This window comes from Podarcis gaigeae (genome assembly GCF_964106915.1).
Source record: "Podarcis gaigeae genome assembly, chromosome: 14".
NCBI lineage: Eukaryota > Metazoa > Chordata > Lepidosauria > Squamata > Lacertidae > Podarcis > Podarcis gaigeae.
Window position 1 is genome coordinate 47,556,550 of NC_139690.1, and position 15,444 is coordinate 47,571,993.

General features: G+C 47.5%; 1 protein-coding gene across 1 annotated transcript in view; it reads right to left on the reverse strand.

The window, feature by feature from the left end:
- Positions 1–5,616: 5,616 nt before the first annotated feature.
- MYO15A (myosin XVA) overlaps positions 5,617–15,444 on the reverse strand; it is a 95,042-nt gene continuing 85,214 nt past the window's right edge. Inside the window, exons 59-64 of the mRNA XM_083711203.1 lie at positions 14,866–15,026; positions 13,495–13,628; positions 12,065–12,198; positions 9,815–9,948; positions 8,604–8,744; positions 5,617–5,990 (exon numbers count right to left, since the gene is read on the reverse strand). Of these exons, the coding sequence (XP_083567329.1) occupies positions 5,889–5,990; positions 8,604–8,744; positions 9,815–9,948; positions 12,065–12,198; positions 13,495–13,628; positions 14,866–15,026 (806 nt within the window). The 3' untranslated portion in view covers positions 5,617–5,888. The remainder of the gene's footprint in view (positions 5,991–8,603; positions 8,745–9,814; positions 9,949–12,064; positions 12,199–13,494; positions 13,629–14,865; positions 15,027–15,444) is intronic.

The following is a 15,444-nucleotide window of genomic DNA, read 5'->3' on the forward strand; positions in this document are numbered from 1 at the left end:
AATGTTCTCTGCGCATGCTCCTTAGTGCACGCCCGCATGAAGCGCCATTTCCACGCCGTCAATCGCAATGACGTACAGAGCGTAGGGTGGGGTTTATGCCTAGACGCCTGTGTTGGGTACTGTAGGGGGCGTGGCCAACTCAACAGGCTCCCCCTCCTTTCTTCACCGCCTACCTCAGCGCGGATTGGCCACGCTGGCCCAATGAGGTTCAAAATGACAAGCCTGCCCGCTGATTTGCAGAAATGGAAGAGGCGCTTTCAAGGCTCGGTGGGCGAGTGGCTAATGAAGCGCCTCGGACAATGGCGAAATTTCCTATCACAACAGAAGCGTGAGGTTTTTAAGGGTCTCACGCTAAATTTTGCTGTGGTAATTTTTGAAGGAGAAAGATAACACTGCAGGGTTCATCAAGGGAACCACTGATTGACACAACCAGGGCCAGCACTGATGCATCATGGGATAATTTGCTCTCCTTAGAATATCTCGCTTGAGCCTCTGCTTCCCCTTGACACAACCAGGGCCAGCACTGGTGCATCATGGGATAATCTGCTCTCCTCAGAATATCTCCCTTGAGCCTCTGCTTCCCCTTGACACAACCAGGGCCAGCACTGGTGCATCATGGGATAATCTGCTCTCCTCAGAATATCCCTTGAGCCTCTGCTTCCCCTTGACACAACCAGGGCCAGCACTGGTGCATCATGGGATAATCTGCTCTCCTCAGAATATCTCCCTTGAGCCTCTGCTTCCCCTTGACACAACCAGGGCCAGCACTGGTGCATCATGGGATAATCTGCTCTCCTCAGAATATCTCCCTTGAGCCTCTGCTTCCCCTTGACACAACCAGGGCCAGCACTGGTGCATCATGGGATAATCTGCTCTCCTCAGAATATCTCCCTTGAGCCTCTGCTTCCCCTTGACACAACCAGGGCCAGCACTGATGCATCATGGGATAATCTGCTCTCCTCAGAATATCTCCCTTGAGCCTCTGCTTCCCCTTGACACAACCAGGGCCAGCACTGATGCATCATGGGATAATTGGCTTTCCTCAGCCTTTTGGTATAGCGAATGCCTGAGTTTATGATACACATCAAAGAGAGAGGTTTTTAAAATTCTGATTCAGAATAACAAACCTGCAAGTTATTAGCAAAAAGTTACTGCCTGCCTGCCCATATGTAGCAGTGTTAGTAACTCTGAAAGTGTGGGGAGGGTAGAGGCAAATTTGCAAAGCTCCTCTCCCTGCTCACCTGGAGGCAATCCTTACCCAAAAGTGAGCAGCTGTTTTCAATTCTAAAGCTGAAGTAAAAAAAAATTTTTAAAAATGCTAGAACTACCAACTCACAACCTGGAAAGCCGTGCCTTCCTTTGAACTGCCTTCAGCCATGGCTTCTCATACCCTTTTTTTAGCCCTCTTCCCATGCTGTCTTTCTGGGGCAAAAACATGCAGACAAGGGGAAGGAGATTAGAAGGAGTGGAGGGGGAAGCAGCTGAAGACATCATCCCTTTTGGAGGATGCACCACAGCACATTCCCATGGAGGCAAATCATGGCATTGGGGTGTTAGGTGTTTTGTGCCCAAGCTGCGTTTCGTTCAGCAAAATCTGTGTGAGGCAAGAGGATAGAAAGTCAGCCAGCAAATAAGCCAAAGCTCTCTGACCTACTTTCTTCCTACGCTTTGGGAGCCCTTGGCCTTAAAACAGGAAGCACCAGGTATAAGTGGCTCATTAATGTCTTCCTGGAGGCCTTTAGTGAACCCTGTCAATCTCCTTTCCTTCCTACTCCTTTTCCAAGTCAATTAATGAAGGGACCAGTCACCTCCTTTTTGGAACTTGGTAGGTTATTGGAATGGATTTTTTGTCTCCATATGGAAAAATGCCTGCGTTATGCCACTTCTCTTGCTGTCTTCCAATCCCTTTAAACAGACAACACAACTTTCCCCATTAGGTTTTAGGGCGGGTGTTTTTTTAAAGGGACCCATCTGCCACAATTGCTGAGCACTGGTTGATGGGAGATGGAGTCCAGTAACATCTGGAGGGCCCCACAGGCTCCCCATCCCTTCATTATAACTAAGTTTAACTATATGTAGCCAAAATGGTTGCAACACCTTGTTAATCTCCACCTCTGTTTCCTTCTCCTTCCTCTGTTGCCTCTAGGGTTGGTATCAAGGACCACTACAATGATCGGGCATCTGCCAAGGCCCCACATGCCAGGAGGATGCTCACTGCCAAAAGCCTCTTGGACCTCCTCCGCATCAGCATCATTGCAACCCACCTGTTTAATTGCCTACCTTTTGGCCCAGGAAATGAGGGGTGGTGAGGAGATGCAAAAAATTCCGCTGCCTGCAGGTGGGGGTGTTTTTGTCAAAACTGCTGACCTTTCTTTCTTTCTTTCTTTCTTTCTTTCTTTCTTTCTTTTGCTTTTGAGCTATTGTTTTTAAAAAATGCACCAACAAATCAACACTTCAGAAATTTTCGGAGTTCTACCATTGCCTGAGGAACACGGGTGGCGCTGTGGGTTAAACCACAGAGCCTAGGGCTTGCCGATCAGAAGGTCAGCGGTTCAAATCCTTGCGACGGGGTGAGCTCCCGTTGCTCAGTCCCAGCTCCTGCCAACCTAGCAGTTCGAAAGCACGTCAAAGTGCAAGTAGATAAATACCATATTTTTCGCACCATAGGGCGCACCCAGTTTTTTTGGGGGGAAATTAAGGGGGAAAATTATTTTCCCCCCAGGCGCGGGGCTGGGGCGGGGGAAGCTCGAGCTTCCCCCGACCCCAGCCCCCAAACAGGCAAGTCTCCGCAAGCAGCAGGAGCGCTCCCGCTGCTTGCTGAGAGGTCCGTGAAGCCTGGACGCGCTGAGCTCAGCGCGCGCAGGCTTCAGCATGCAGGCAAGTCTCCGCAAGCAGCGGGAGCCCAGCGCTGTCCCCCGAGTTTGCGGGGCTGGCGACGGGGAGGAGCAGGCTTCTCCACCCGCCAGCCTTCAAACCAAGTCGGGGGACAGCGGGATGGCGGCGTTCTGCCTCCCCGCTGTCCCCCGAGCTTGTGGGGCTGGCGGTGGTGCGCACCGACCCCTCTCGCTCTTCAAGCTTCAGCGAAAGCCTGCATTCGCACCATAGGACGCACATACATTTCCCCTTCATTTTTGTGCGTCCTATGGTGCGAAAAATACGGTAGGTACTGCTCCAGCGGGAAGGTAAACGGCTTTTCTGTGCGCTGCTCTGGTTTGCCAGAAGCGGCTTCGTCATGCTGGCCACATGACCCGGAAGCTGTATGCCTGCTCCCTCAGCCAATAAAGCGTGATGAGCGCCGCAACCCCGGAATCGGCCACAACTGGACCTAAAAGTTGCCTGCTTGCTCAACAGCTTTCTGCCTGGCAAGCCAATGGGTGGTAGAAATGAGGAAGAGGAGAGGCAGATAATGGCAGTGAGGAGTTTGTCTCACTGAGGCGGGATGTGGTTCATAGAAAGTGGCTTGCCCAAGGGCCCCCCAAAATCTGTGACAGACACTGTTAATCTCTGATGATATCTAGATTGTAAGGGCCTGGAGGCATGGATGGTGCAATAAATAAGAGTGATTATCTAACATCTGCTAACAGATGCTGGCAGAGGCACAGAAAGATCCAATCGTTGAATAAGCCATGAAGTCATCCTGATATACCGTATTTTTTGCTCTATAAGACTCACTTTTTCCCTTCTAAAAAGTAAGGGGAAATGTGTGTGCGTCTTATGGAGCGAATGCAGGCTGCACAGCTATCCCAGAAGCCAGAACAGCAAGAGGGATTGCTGCTTTCACTGTGCAGTGATCCCTCTTGCTGTTCTGGCTTCTGAGATTAAGAATATTTTTTTTCTTGTTTCCCTCCTCCAAAAACTAGGTGCGTCTTGTGGTCTGGTGCGTCTTATAGAGCGAAAAATATGGTAATTACATGTCCCATCTATGTTTGGGGGCTTGGAAGTGTTTACAAGCTCCTGTGTTTTTTGCTGGCATGCTCCTCTGTTAGGTCAACATGTATTCCAAGATGTTTTTGAGCGAGATGGATTACCAAATAAGAGGAAAGGAACAATCCTAGGGATTGCAGCCCTAAGTCTGAAAAAGGTTTCCCACCTCTCTTGTGTAGAATTGCATCTTCAATAACTGTTTTGCATTTATGCTGGGGCAGGCACACACCCTTGTTGGCATGTGTGTTTGGAATGTTGACTAATGCGATTTTGTTGTCCTCAAAGGTGAAGAGCAAAAGACCAGGCACCCATGAGCGTATGACATAAAATGACACTTTTAATTTTGCTCAAATTGTGAACAAATATAACCCCCCTCAAAAAAGCGCAATTTTGAGTGCAAAAATATTACAAAATATAGCAGGTGTCTCTCTCTTTCTCTCTCTCTCCCCCCCCCAATAGCACAATAGCAGTTCTTCTGAAGACTGGTTGCTTTTATAAAAATAAAGAGCAAAGTTGCAGAAAAAGCCATATTCTTGAAACCGGACCAAAGTATGTTAAAAAAACAACAGAACTTGTGAATAACTTTGCAAACAACTTGTGCACGTAAACAGACAGAGGCTGGGGACAAACAGCGGATGATTCATCATCATGCTTTGCTCGGAAGCTTCCAGACACATCTGGCTGACAGCTGTTGCAAAGTGAGTGCCAGGCCAGATGGCATCTTGATCTGGCCCAGCTCAGTAGTTCTTCCATAGGTTCTATCCACCCACCTCAAATTTCTTATTAGGAGAATCTGGGCTCAGGCTTCAACTCCTGGTCTAGAAGGACTTCTCATATATAGCAGCCTATAGGGACAGACGAGTGCAGTCTTCCCAAACCTGGCGCACCCCCCCCCCCCAGATGTTTGTAGGAGATTTATGCAGCCAAATCTGCATAAATTGTGCATAATAGTAAGAAATGGGTAAATGATCACAGAGTTCTTAAATACTAAAGAAGTTTCAGATTGGTCCTGTGGCAAGGGAGGAAATAAAGGTTGTTTCCTGTTCCTTTTTCTCTCTCTTATTTTTGAACCCTATAACTGACCAGATGCATAAGGCTGGACCTCCTAAGCCCAGACTCCATGTTTGAAGATACTTTTCATATTTTTGTACTCATGAAGTTTTTCTCTGTGTTGCTGTAGCATTGAGTGTGACCGCTGATGACTGTAAATAAAGCATTTTCGCTAACTTAAAGTTGTGGTCTATTCACTCCTAGAAGCAAACTGTAAGCACTTAATACTGGGACATTTTAAAGGTCTAACAACCTATATTTCCCACACATTACAAACACTGCATGTATTTCTGTTTTAAACTCTGCTGAAAAGGTTTTTGGCTAGAGAGTGAGTCAAGGCCTGCATGCTTTTTGAATTCAGGCAGACATCCATTTTCCTTTTGCAGTTTTTGCATGTGGGACTTCAGGATTAATTGGTATTCACCAGTTACAGATAGGTAGCCGTGTTGGTCTGCCATAGTCAAAACAAATTTTTTTTCCCTTCCAGTAACACCTTAAAGACCAACTAAGTTAGTTCTTGGTATGAGCTTTCGTGTGTATGCACACTTCTTCAAGTGTGCATGCACACGAAAGCTCATACCAAGAACTAACTTAGTTGGTCTTTAAGGTGCTACTGGAAGGAAAAAAAAATTTGTTTTGGTATTCACCAGTTATTTTCCCAGGCCATATCTGCCTCCTCCTCAGCAGCCCTCCCCAATGCCACCTCTATTGCGACTTCTTGGTGAATAGGAGGTGCTGCTGGTCTCCCACCCTCAATCCCAATGTCGAACTTTACCTCCCCCTTATTCACTCACACCTTCTTCCTGGGGAAAGCACCACTTTGTGGCTTGCCTCAGGTACCAAAATGTATTGGGCCAGCCCTGAAAGAGAGAGAATGATAGAGAGGGAGAGGAAGAGGTGTGTGGCCAGTCCATTCACAACAACGTGATCTCGCTTGGAGGAAGCGTGAGTCGCTTTTCGCGGGCGTGCAGCAAGCTCTCCATGTGGGTGGCGATTACTCTGCAAAGCTCCAGGCCCTGGAGAGGGAAGGAAATCAAGAAGGTGGACGGTGATTTGACGTTAGTTGAGACGCTGCCGTAAAAGCTACTAGCTCCACTAAGCAGGGCTTAGAAGGAATTAGATGGGTGTCAGATCTAGCAAAAGCTCCCTTTTAATTCTTTTTGGATTTTTGGTCCCATAACATGGTCTCGCTAAGGCAGCAAGGCAGTTCATTCTAAGAAATTCAACAGTAGATCCACAGAAACCAAAACAATACTAATTATGAGATGCATAGATACTAAAGGTTTGCACCCTAGGTATTAAAGACGCCTTCATAGCCATCACTATCTGTTGGCGTTATCAAACCTCTCCACAGTGAAACTGTCTGTTTACAAAAGTTAAAATGGGGGAACCAGACAGATTCAAGTTGATCTTTCTGTTAAGAGACTCTAGTAACACTGAAATGATAAGGAACGCGTTCAGAGGGTGTCGTTGAACATATCCTGCCCATCCAATCTTATTTGGAGAAATTTAAGCCACTTCTCCAGCACAAAGTCATTTCAGATCCTCATCTTTACTTTTTCAAAGCCTTCCATGGCCTTGCCCTCCCCTTATGTCTCTGCCCCGATATCCTAATATCTCCTTGCCAATGACATTCGCTACTCCCAAGCTTTAAAAGGCCAAGGAACAACCTGAGCTCAGCAAACTTGTGTATGGCTTTTTCGAGATCTGAATACCAACTTTGCATGGTGCAATTGTGGTGGCTAACAGATGAAGTTACGAGTCACCCGTTTGAATCTCATCTTTTGCATATATTTACCTACCTTGCAGGGCTGTTGTAAATACTACAAAATAATTTGTGCAGAGTGCTTTGAACACATGAAAATGCAATACACTGGTATTTTAAAAAAATAAGTTTTATCATCCCAATTGCATGCTACCTACCATCTGAAGGTTAAGCTTCACAGAGCCAGTGGAAGGAGACAGGAGAAGACAGAGGAGACAGAAAGAGAGGGGAGGGGAGGAGAATGATGTGAGTTAAGCATATTTGCAGAGTTGCATCATATTTCCAACAAAGTCTAAATGTGCATAATAAATTATAAAGCTTATGCTAGATTCTGAAAATGTGGATCAAGAAGCTCTGGTGCGCAGCACTGTAATGTGCCGTTAGATTTTATTTAGGCCAGGAGTCTAAATAAAAGCCAAATGAACAAATGCTTTCTGGATGCAAAGAACAAAACTAAACACCCTACTCAAATATTTTCCCAATCACATTTTTGTACAAATGAGCTTGCCAGTCTGAATTTAAAGGTGACAGATCCACAAAGGGACATGCAAGGTCACCCCACCGATACATTTTGCTAGAATTCTCACAACGATTCACTTTTTCCTGGACTTTCCACAGGATTTCAGGCAAAGGAGGAACCTGAAAATCTGTTGTGGGGTAAAATCTGCTTTGCCGTAACACCTTCGGGGGATGTATGGATCCCACCCTCCCTCCCTTGAGAAATGCTACGAGTCTCACCAAATCAGCTCCAGCTTCCCTCAAAATTCCTAGGATGTTTTGCCCAAGGTGGAATTCTCAAAGTCACCCCAGATCTAACTTCAGGTGAAAATTCGGTGTTGCCCCTAACTCCTCAGGCCTTTTTAAGTGTGTCTTGCTGGGCTCATGCCATGAGGCTTGCTCATTAGGACGAATGCAGTGCATTCTTTGGGCCAATGGGGCCAATACATTTTGGTACCCGAGGCCCCACCAAGCTCAGCTTCCCTCAGCCAAGCTCCACTTGACTATCTCCTTGACTATCTCCTTGTCAGCTTCTTCCAGTATACTTGAAGGAGCGTCTCCACCCCCATCGTTCTGCCCGGAAACTGAGGTCCAGCGCTGAAGGCCTTCTGGTGGTTCCCTCGCTGTGAGAAGTGAGGTTACAGGGAACCAGGCAGAGGGCCTTCTCGGTGGTGGCACCCGCCCTGTGGAACACCCTCCCACCAGATGCCAAAGAGAAAAACAACTACAGTGGTACCTTGGGTTAAGAACTTAATTCGTTCTGGAGGTCCGTTCTTAACCTGAAACTGTTCTTAACCTGAGGCACCACTTTAGCTAATGGGGCCTCCCGCTGCCGCTGCATGATTTCTGTTCTCATCCTGAAGCAAAGTTCTTAACCCAAGGTACTATTTCTGGGTTAGCGGAGTCTGTAACCTGAAGCATCTGTAACCTGAAGCGTCTGAAACCCGAGGTACCACTGTACCAGACTTTCAGAAGACATCTGAAGGCAGCCCTGTTTAGGGAAGCTTTTAATGTTTAATAGACTATTGCATTTTAATATCCTGTTGGAAGCCGCCCAGAGTGGCTGGGGAAACCCAGCCAGATGGGCAGGGTATAAATTATTTTTATTTTTATTTTTATTTTTATTTTTATTATTATTATTATTATTATTATTATTATTATTATTATTATTATTATTATTATTCCTCAGCATTAGTGTTGCCTTTGTGGAACGGAGGAGGATAGGGACAAATCCAGAAATAATCCACCTGTTGTTCCGCCTACTGCCTGGACTCCCTGCCTTCCACCCTGGCAGTTCCAAGGGTACCAGTCACCACTGGCCGCGGGGGAATTATGCTGTATCAGTACAGGCATTTTCCTGCTTTACCTGCTCCAGCTGCAGCTGCGTGATCCTTTGGGACATCAAGCCCCCCAGCATGATCTCTACATAGGGGTAGCTGGATCCAGCCGAGGGCCGTTGGGTTCGTGTGGACTGGATCTCTTTCAGGGAGAATGTCACAATGGGTTCCTGGAAGAGGAAGGAAAGAAGAAGAAGAAGAGGAAGAGTTTGGATGTGATATCCCGCCTTTCACTCCCCTTCAGGAGTCTCAAAGCGGCTAACATTCTCCTTTCCCTTCCTCCCCCACAACAAACACTCTGTGAGGTGAGTGGGGCTGAGAGACTTCAGAGAAGTGTGACTGGCCCAAGGTCACCCAGCAGCTGCAGGTGGAGGAGCGGAGACGCGAACCCGGTTCCCCAGATTACAAATCTACCGCTCTTAACCACTACACCACACTGGCTCTCAAGAGCCGTGTTGTAGCTGCTAGTGACTTGTGGAAGCCAGCTGTTAGTTCACCACACCTCAACCAGTACAGTACGTGAAACCCCAGCAGAGTCTTCAGAGATTTCCTACTCCCAGCAACACAGCTTCTTCCAGAGTCCCTGGTAAATGGGAAAACTCCATTCCCTTCATATACACTTAATAAAACTTAAGCCAGTGTGGTGTAGTGGTTAGGAGCGCTAGACTCGTAATCTGGGGAACTGGGTTTGCATCTCCGCTCCTCCACATACAGCTGCTGGGTGACCTTGGGCTAGTCACACTTCTTTGAAGTCTCTCAGCCCCACTCACCTCACAGAGTGTTTGTTGTGAGGGAGGAAGGGAAAGGAGAATGTTAGCCGCTTTGAGACTCCTTCAGGTAGTGATAAAGCGGGATATCAAATCCAAACTCTTCTTCCTCTTCTAATAAAAAGCATATTTTTTTAAAAAAGAAAAACTCCTTTCCCATGCAGCTCAAATGAATGCTTTGTTTTCTGTATCCAGACACAAGACAAAGCTGAACCCTGCTATCTACTATAAACAGTTCTTCTGGTCTTTGAAGTAAAGACACATACATGTACAGAGATCCACTAACACTGTCACCATGCTAGCTTACGCTGCTGTGCAAAACCCACAGCCTCTTCCCTTGACTCGCATAGATTCAGAGTCAGACCCTGACAGCATCAGGACTTGCAACAGGACTTGCTGTCGTGGGCCAGGAGCCAGCTTCGCCTGCTGAACAGCAGCCTGAAAGGGGGAACGGGACAATCCACAAAACCTACGTGGGTTTCCTTGTTCAGGAAGTTGAGTCCATTCTGGTTCACAGCCAGGATGCAGGGGGAGATGATGGTGTTGTTGCTGCAGCTCTCGATGTAGAAGAAGGATGAGCCGAACATGGGGAAAGCGCTCAGGAGCCCTGGAGGGGAGAGCGGAATTGGAATGATCTGCAAGACCACCATTATTGTGAAATACGGTATTACTGGGGCAAGAGACAAAGGGGTCCTTTGCTCAACTTCAGATTGATCTGGAGAAAAGGATTTTTTCCCCCTCTTATGGAATTAAGAGTGCAAGAAAAGCCTGCTGGATTCAGACAATGGCCTCTCTAGCCCAGCAACCTGCTCTCACATGGCTAACCAGATTTGCAGCTAGACTACATAACTTATTGTGGGCCGGTAACTTTTCTTGCCTCAATTATAAAGCAGAATGTGCATGTTTTACCGTAAACATTTTAAGCACATTCTGGGCAGTGCTGGAACAAAACCAGCTGCCTTAGAGGAAGGATTTTGCTCACCCGATGGAGGAGGAGCTTTGTCGTGTGTGTGTGTGTGTGTGTGTGTGTGTTTTCACTGCTGCAAGATGTGCCAACGATTGTCACTAGTTAAGATGGCTTTACAGCTGTACCTTGGTTTGCGAACAGCCTAGTTCTCAAACATTTTGGCTCCCGAACGCTGCAAACCCGGAAGTGACTGTTCTGGTTTCCAAATGATTTTTGGAAGCTGAATGTCCAATGGGGCTTCCACAGCTTCTGATTGGCTACAGGAATTTACTGCAGCCAATGAGAAGACGCACTTTGGTTTTTGAACGTTTTGGAAGTCGAATGGACTTCTGGAACAGATTCCGTTCAACTTCCAAGGTATGACTGTAGAAGGTGATTAGACAATCCATGAAGGAGGAAGAAATCTAACAAGCACCTATTTGCCATGATCCCTAAATGGAACTTTCACTTTTGGGTGCAGTGAAACTCAGTTTGTCGCCTCCTTCATATCCTATCTTGGGGATTTCTTGGAAGTATCTGACTGGCTGCTCTTGGAAACGGTGTTGGGCCAGATGGACCTGCCTCGGTCTAATCCAATTGGGCTTTTTCTTTATTCAAGTCCAGGAGTGGAGAACTCCCCCCCCCCCACACACATTCCATCCAGTAGGCAAGATGCTCAGCACCTAGATTTCATCTGCTCTCTGGTTCCTACACTACCTGTTCAGTGTGGCAAGGAAAGGGTTTTGATGCTGTACTATGTGAGTTAACTGTAGCTTCTTTCTCTGCAAGGGGATCTGTTGCAAGGAAATCAAAGCAGAAGTGGAAATACAGTGGTGCCCCGCAAGACGAACGCCTTGCAAGACGGAAAACCCGCTAGACAAAACGGTTTTCCGTTTTGGAGGCGCTTCGCTAAACGAATTTCCCTATGGGCTTGCTTCGCAAGACGAAATGTCTTGCGAGTTCCTGCGGGTTTCCCCCCTCCCCCCCTTTTCCTAAGCCGCTAAGCCGCTTATCAGCTGATCCGCTGATAAGCCGCTTAACAACTGATCCGCTAAAAGCCGCTAAACCGCTAACAGCGCTAATCCGCTGTCAATGGGCGTGCTTCGCAAGACAAAAAAAACGCTATACGAAGAGCCTCACAGAACGGATTAATTTCGTCTTGCGAGGCACCACTGTATTTCAGCAGACTTTTTGCTCCTTGCAAATATGCAAAAAGGAGCTCATGCACTCTGCAATTGCATGCGCATAATTTTGGGGATGCAAGTGCATTTTGAAGCTTGAGGCTTTAAACAGCTGTAAGGCTGGGCTTGCAGCTCAGATGTGCAGCATTCTGCTGGGATCGCAGAGTTCGTTGTGACTTTTGTGCTGTCAGGACAGATGAATGGTGTTGGTGAGCTTTTTATTTATTTCGCTTTTTTAAACCAACAAACTTTGTAGAAAGAATTGAAGAAAATGGAAGGTCAACCTTGAGTGGAGTTGCTAGGTAATAAATAAATAAATGCCTCTGTGACAATGGGAAATAGCTTTGTGTATGTGAGCGGGTCTAGCTTGCCCACTAATTGAACGTGGCCCCTGATAGCTTTCTACTGGGCTGATGTGGCCCTTGGCCCGAAAAAGCTTCCCTCCTACTGCTCGGGTTCAACCAAGGCAGCCAGTCCCTTTTATTATGGCTCATTTCTTTAACTTTAGCTGGTTGGCACTGTTTATGTGGGCAAGACCTTCCCAGTGCCATGCCCTGGGTCAATTAATGCCACTTCCTTGAAAGCCAGCATCTTACCTAGGAACTGCGCCCGAGCTTGGTGGGCACTCAAGGCCTGCGCTTGCTGCAGGTGGTGCATGACCATGTCCAGCCAGGATTGGGCCTTCTGCAGATGGTAGAACTGGGGTGGGATGTAGTCCTGAACCTCCCGCCTGGGATGGGGAAGCAGAAACAGAAGAAGAGGAAAAGTCAAAAACCACCTATGATGGGCTGCAGAACCAGAAGCCCTCCTGCTGTTAATTGGGCTACAGCGCCCACCATCCTTGACTACTGGCCATTGTGGCTGGGGCTGATGGGATTTGGAGTCGAACAACATCTGGAGGGCAGCAGAACGGAGAAGGTTGTCTTAGACAGCTTCAAAACAAGATGCTTCATGCAATTAAAATTATTTCAGTTAGGACAGTTTTCCCCAACCCGGAAGTTGTTGGACTCCAACTCCCATCATTCACTACTGCTGGTCTTGCTTGCTGGGGCTGATGGGAGTTGGAGTCCAAGAAATATCAGGGTGATCAGGTTGGTAAAAAGAAACGCATATTGCAAAGGCCTGCGCAGTTTTGTTGTTGTTGTTTAGTCGTTTAGTTGTGTCCAACTCTTTGTGACCCCATGGACCAGAGCATGCCAGGCACTCCTGTCTTCCACTGGAGGTCTAAAAGGAGAATGGGAAGGCGTCTTGCCAAACCTCTACTGGCAGGAAGTTCCACAGGGCAGGACCTGCCACAATCATGGCTCAATCCCTAGCATAGCTGTCAACTTACAGATTTGAAAATAAGGGACCAGCAGTCTCGAAAATAACGGATCAGCAGCCAAAATAAGGAATTTTCCAAGCACAGGTATGTTCAACTTCTGAGCCCCTCCAAGCCAAAGGCAGAAAGCCCAGCCAGCAGCCAAACGAAGCCTCAAGCGGTGGTTCCCACAGCGCAGCAACCCGGCAAAGGGGATGCAGCAAGGAAAACCACCGTCACCTCTCCACTGGGAAGCCCTGAGCAAAGGCTAGTTCCCAGGCAACGCAGCCGAATTGATTAGCACAAGGCATGCAAGCTCCACCACCCCCGTCGTTCTTAGACTCCTTATTGGGTGAGCAACACAGCCAAGCAACACAGTTGGAGCCTCCCTCCTCCCTGGCCGGCAGGGAGGGTGGGAGAGGAGCTGCTTCCTTTGAAACCCGGGAAATTTAAGGGACATCATCAATAAGGGACAGCAGCGGGACACGGCGCTGGGATAAGGGACTTTCCCACCAAATAAGGGACGGTTGACAGCTATGATCCCTAGTAAAGGCCGACCAGACCTCAGGGGCTTGGGGAGCCATCTAAGAGGGCCTCGATGATGGAGGAAGAGCATAAGAAGCAGCCCCCTAGCACCTGCCAGCTCAGAATTGCTTCCTGGTTGGAGGGGGGACATGTCCCCTTTTCGCCCTGTCCCCACAGCCCCCTAACCTACAGGTCACCTACACGGTAGGCAGGTAGAAGCTGTCCTTTGCTCGGTGCTGCAGAGCAGCCAGCTTGGAGACTTGCTGGAACTGTTGCTCACTCGGCCTCATGGGAGGGAGAGTGTTGAAGAGCCCCTTGAGATAATCAGGGAGAACCTGGGAGAACGAGAGGAGGAGTCATAAATACGAATAATAATTAAGTAGCATTTGGAGCTTCCAAATATTTGAAATGCTGTATATACTACGATCTCATAAGGTGGAATTTTCATGGATTCCGCTACCATGCAGAGGAGCTGTTCCTTAGCATGTACCTTGAGAAATGTCACAGACTACTTCCTGCATTGACATGGCACCCAGTTCGGGAATTTTATTGAGTTATAAATCTTTCTAATCACTGTTTGAAATACTTCCTACCTCTCTATAGCCATATATGCATACATTATGTATATTTATTATGATTATGATTTAGATTTCTATACTGCCCTTCATAGGGATGTGGTGGCACTGTGCTCTAAACCACAGAGCCCAGGGCTTGCTGATCAGAAGGTTGGCGGTTTGAATCCCCGCGACGTGGTGAGCTCCTATTGTTCAGTCCCTGCTCCTGCCAACCCAGCAGTTCGAAAGCACGCAGTGCAAGTAGATAAATAGGTACCGTTCCAGTGGGAAGGTAAACGCCGTTTCTGTGCGCTGCTCTGGTTCACCAGAAGTGGCTTAGTCATGCTAGCCACATGACCTGGAAGCTGTACACCGGCTCCCTCGGCCAGTAAAGCGAGATGAGCGCCGCAACCCTAGAGTTGTCCGCGACTGGACCTAATGGTCAGGGGTACCTTTACCTTTACTGCCCTTCATCTGAAGATCACAGGGCGGTTTAGAATATCAAAACACAAAAATACAGGGTTTCCCAAACTTGGGTCTCTGGCTGTTTTTGGACTACAACTCCCATCATCCCTATCTAGCAGGAGCAGTGGTTAGGGATGATGGGAACTGTAGCCTAAAAACAGCCAGAGACCCGAGTTTGGGAAACATTGCTCTAACCATTACACCACCCTGGCTCTCATAACCTGAGCTCTACTCCATTAGAGCTTATTGACACAACAAACCTGTTAGTTTTTAAGACCCTGGCATATTTTTGTGACCACCCATTTTATAGAAGGCTTAGCGGGGGGAGAAAGGCCACGTCAGAGTCTCTGACCATCTCGAACCAAGTAAAAATAGGCTGCAGAGTCACTGGTCGTCCTGTCCTAATCAAAAATGCCTTCCTGCCCAAACAAATGTCACCATCACCAAGACCTGGAAGGAAACCTACCTATGAGTCATTTTGAGAAGGAACAAGATATGCACTCGGCTGCTCCTCTCTGAAAGCTTTCCCTTTTCTTTGCTGCAAAGGTCTCACCTGATTGTAGTGCATGGTGACATAGAGCTCATTGTCAAACTTTAGCGGCTGGGCCCAGATGACGCGCCGATACCAGAACATGAAGCTGCTGTCCACATTCTCCATTTCCAAGGCAACATCAAGGATGTACTCCCTTTTGTTCAAAGGCCGAACATTCTGATCTGCGTGGGCGAAATGGCACAGATCGGATTTTTAAAGCAGCCTGGTGTTCCTGGTGAAGTGGGTGACTGCATTCACCTGGTGTACAGTCTGGCCCCCCTAGCTTCCAAATATAGACTGGTGGTTTGCTAAAGGGGGGTGTGTGTGCAAACTGCTCTTTTCCTACATGGCCAAAAAAGGATGGTTTTACAGCCCTCTACCAACAGGTGGTGGTAGACACTTTCCAGATAAAGTCCGGCATCTCAAAAAGAAATAACTTTTCAGGCGCAACCGGGTGAATTTTCACAAGCAAGAATGAGAATATAGCCTACAAAATTATATAACAGGTGTCCTACTGAAACAACATATGACAGGCAATAAATTCATCCAAATTTGGTCATTTTTGTGCAGGGACTCTTTAGAACTCAGGTGCCTGTGCAA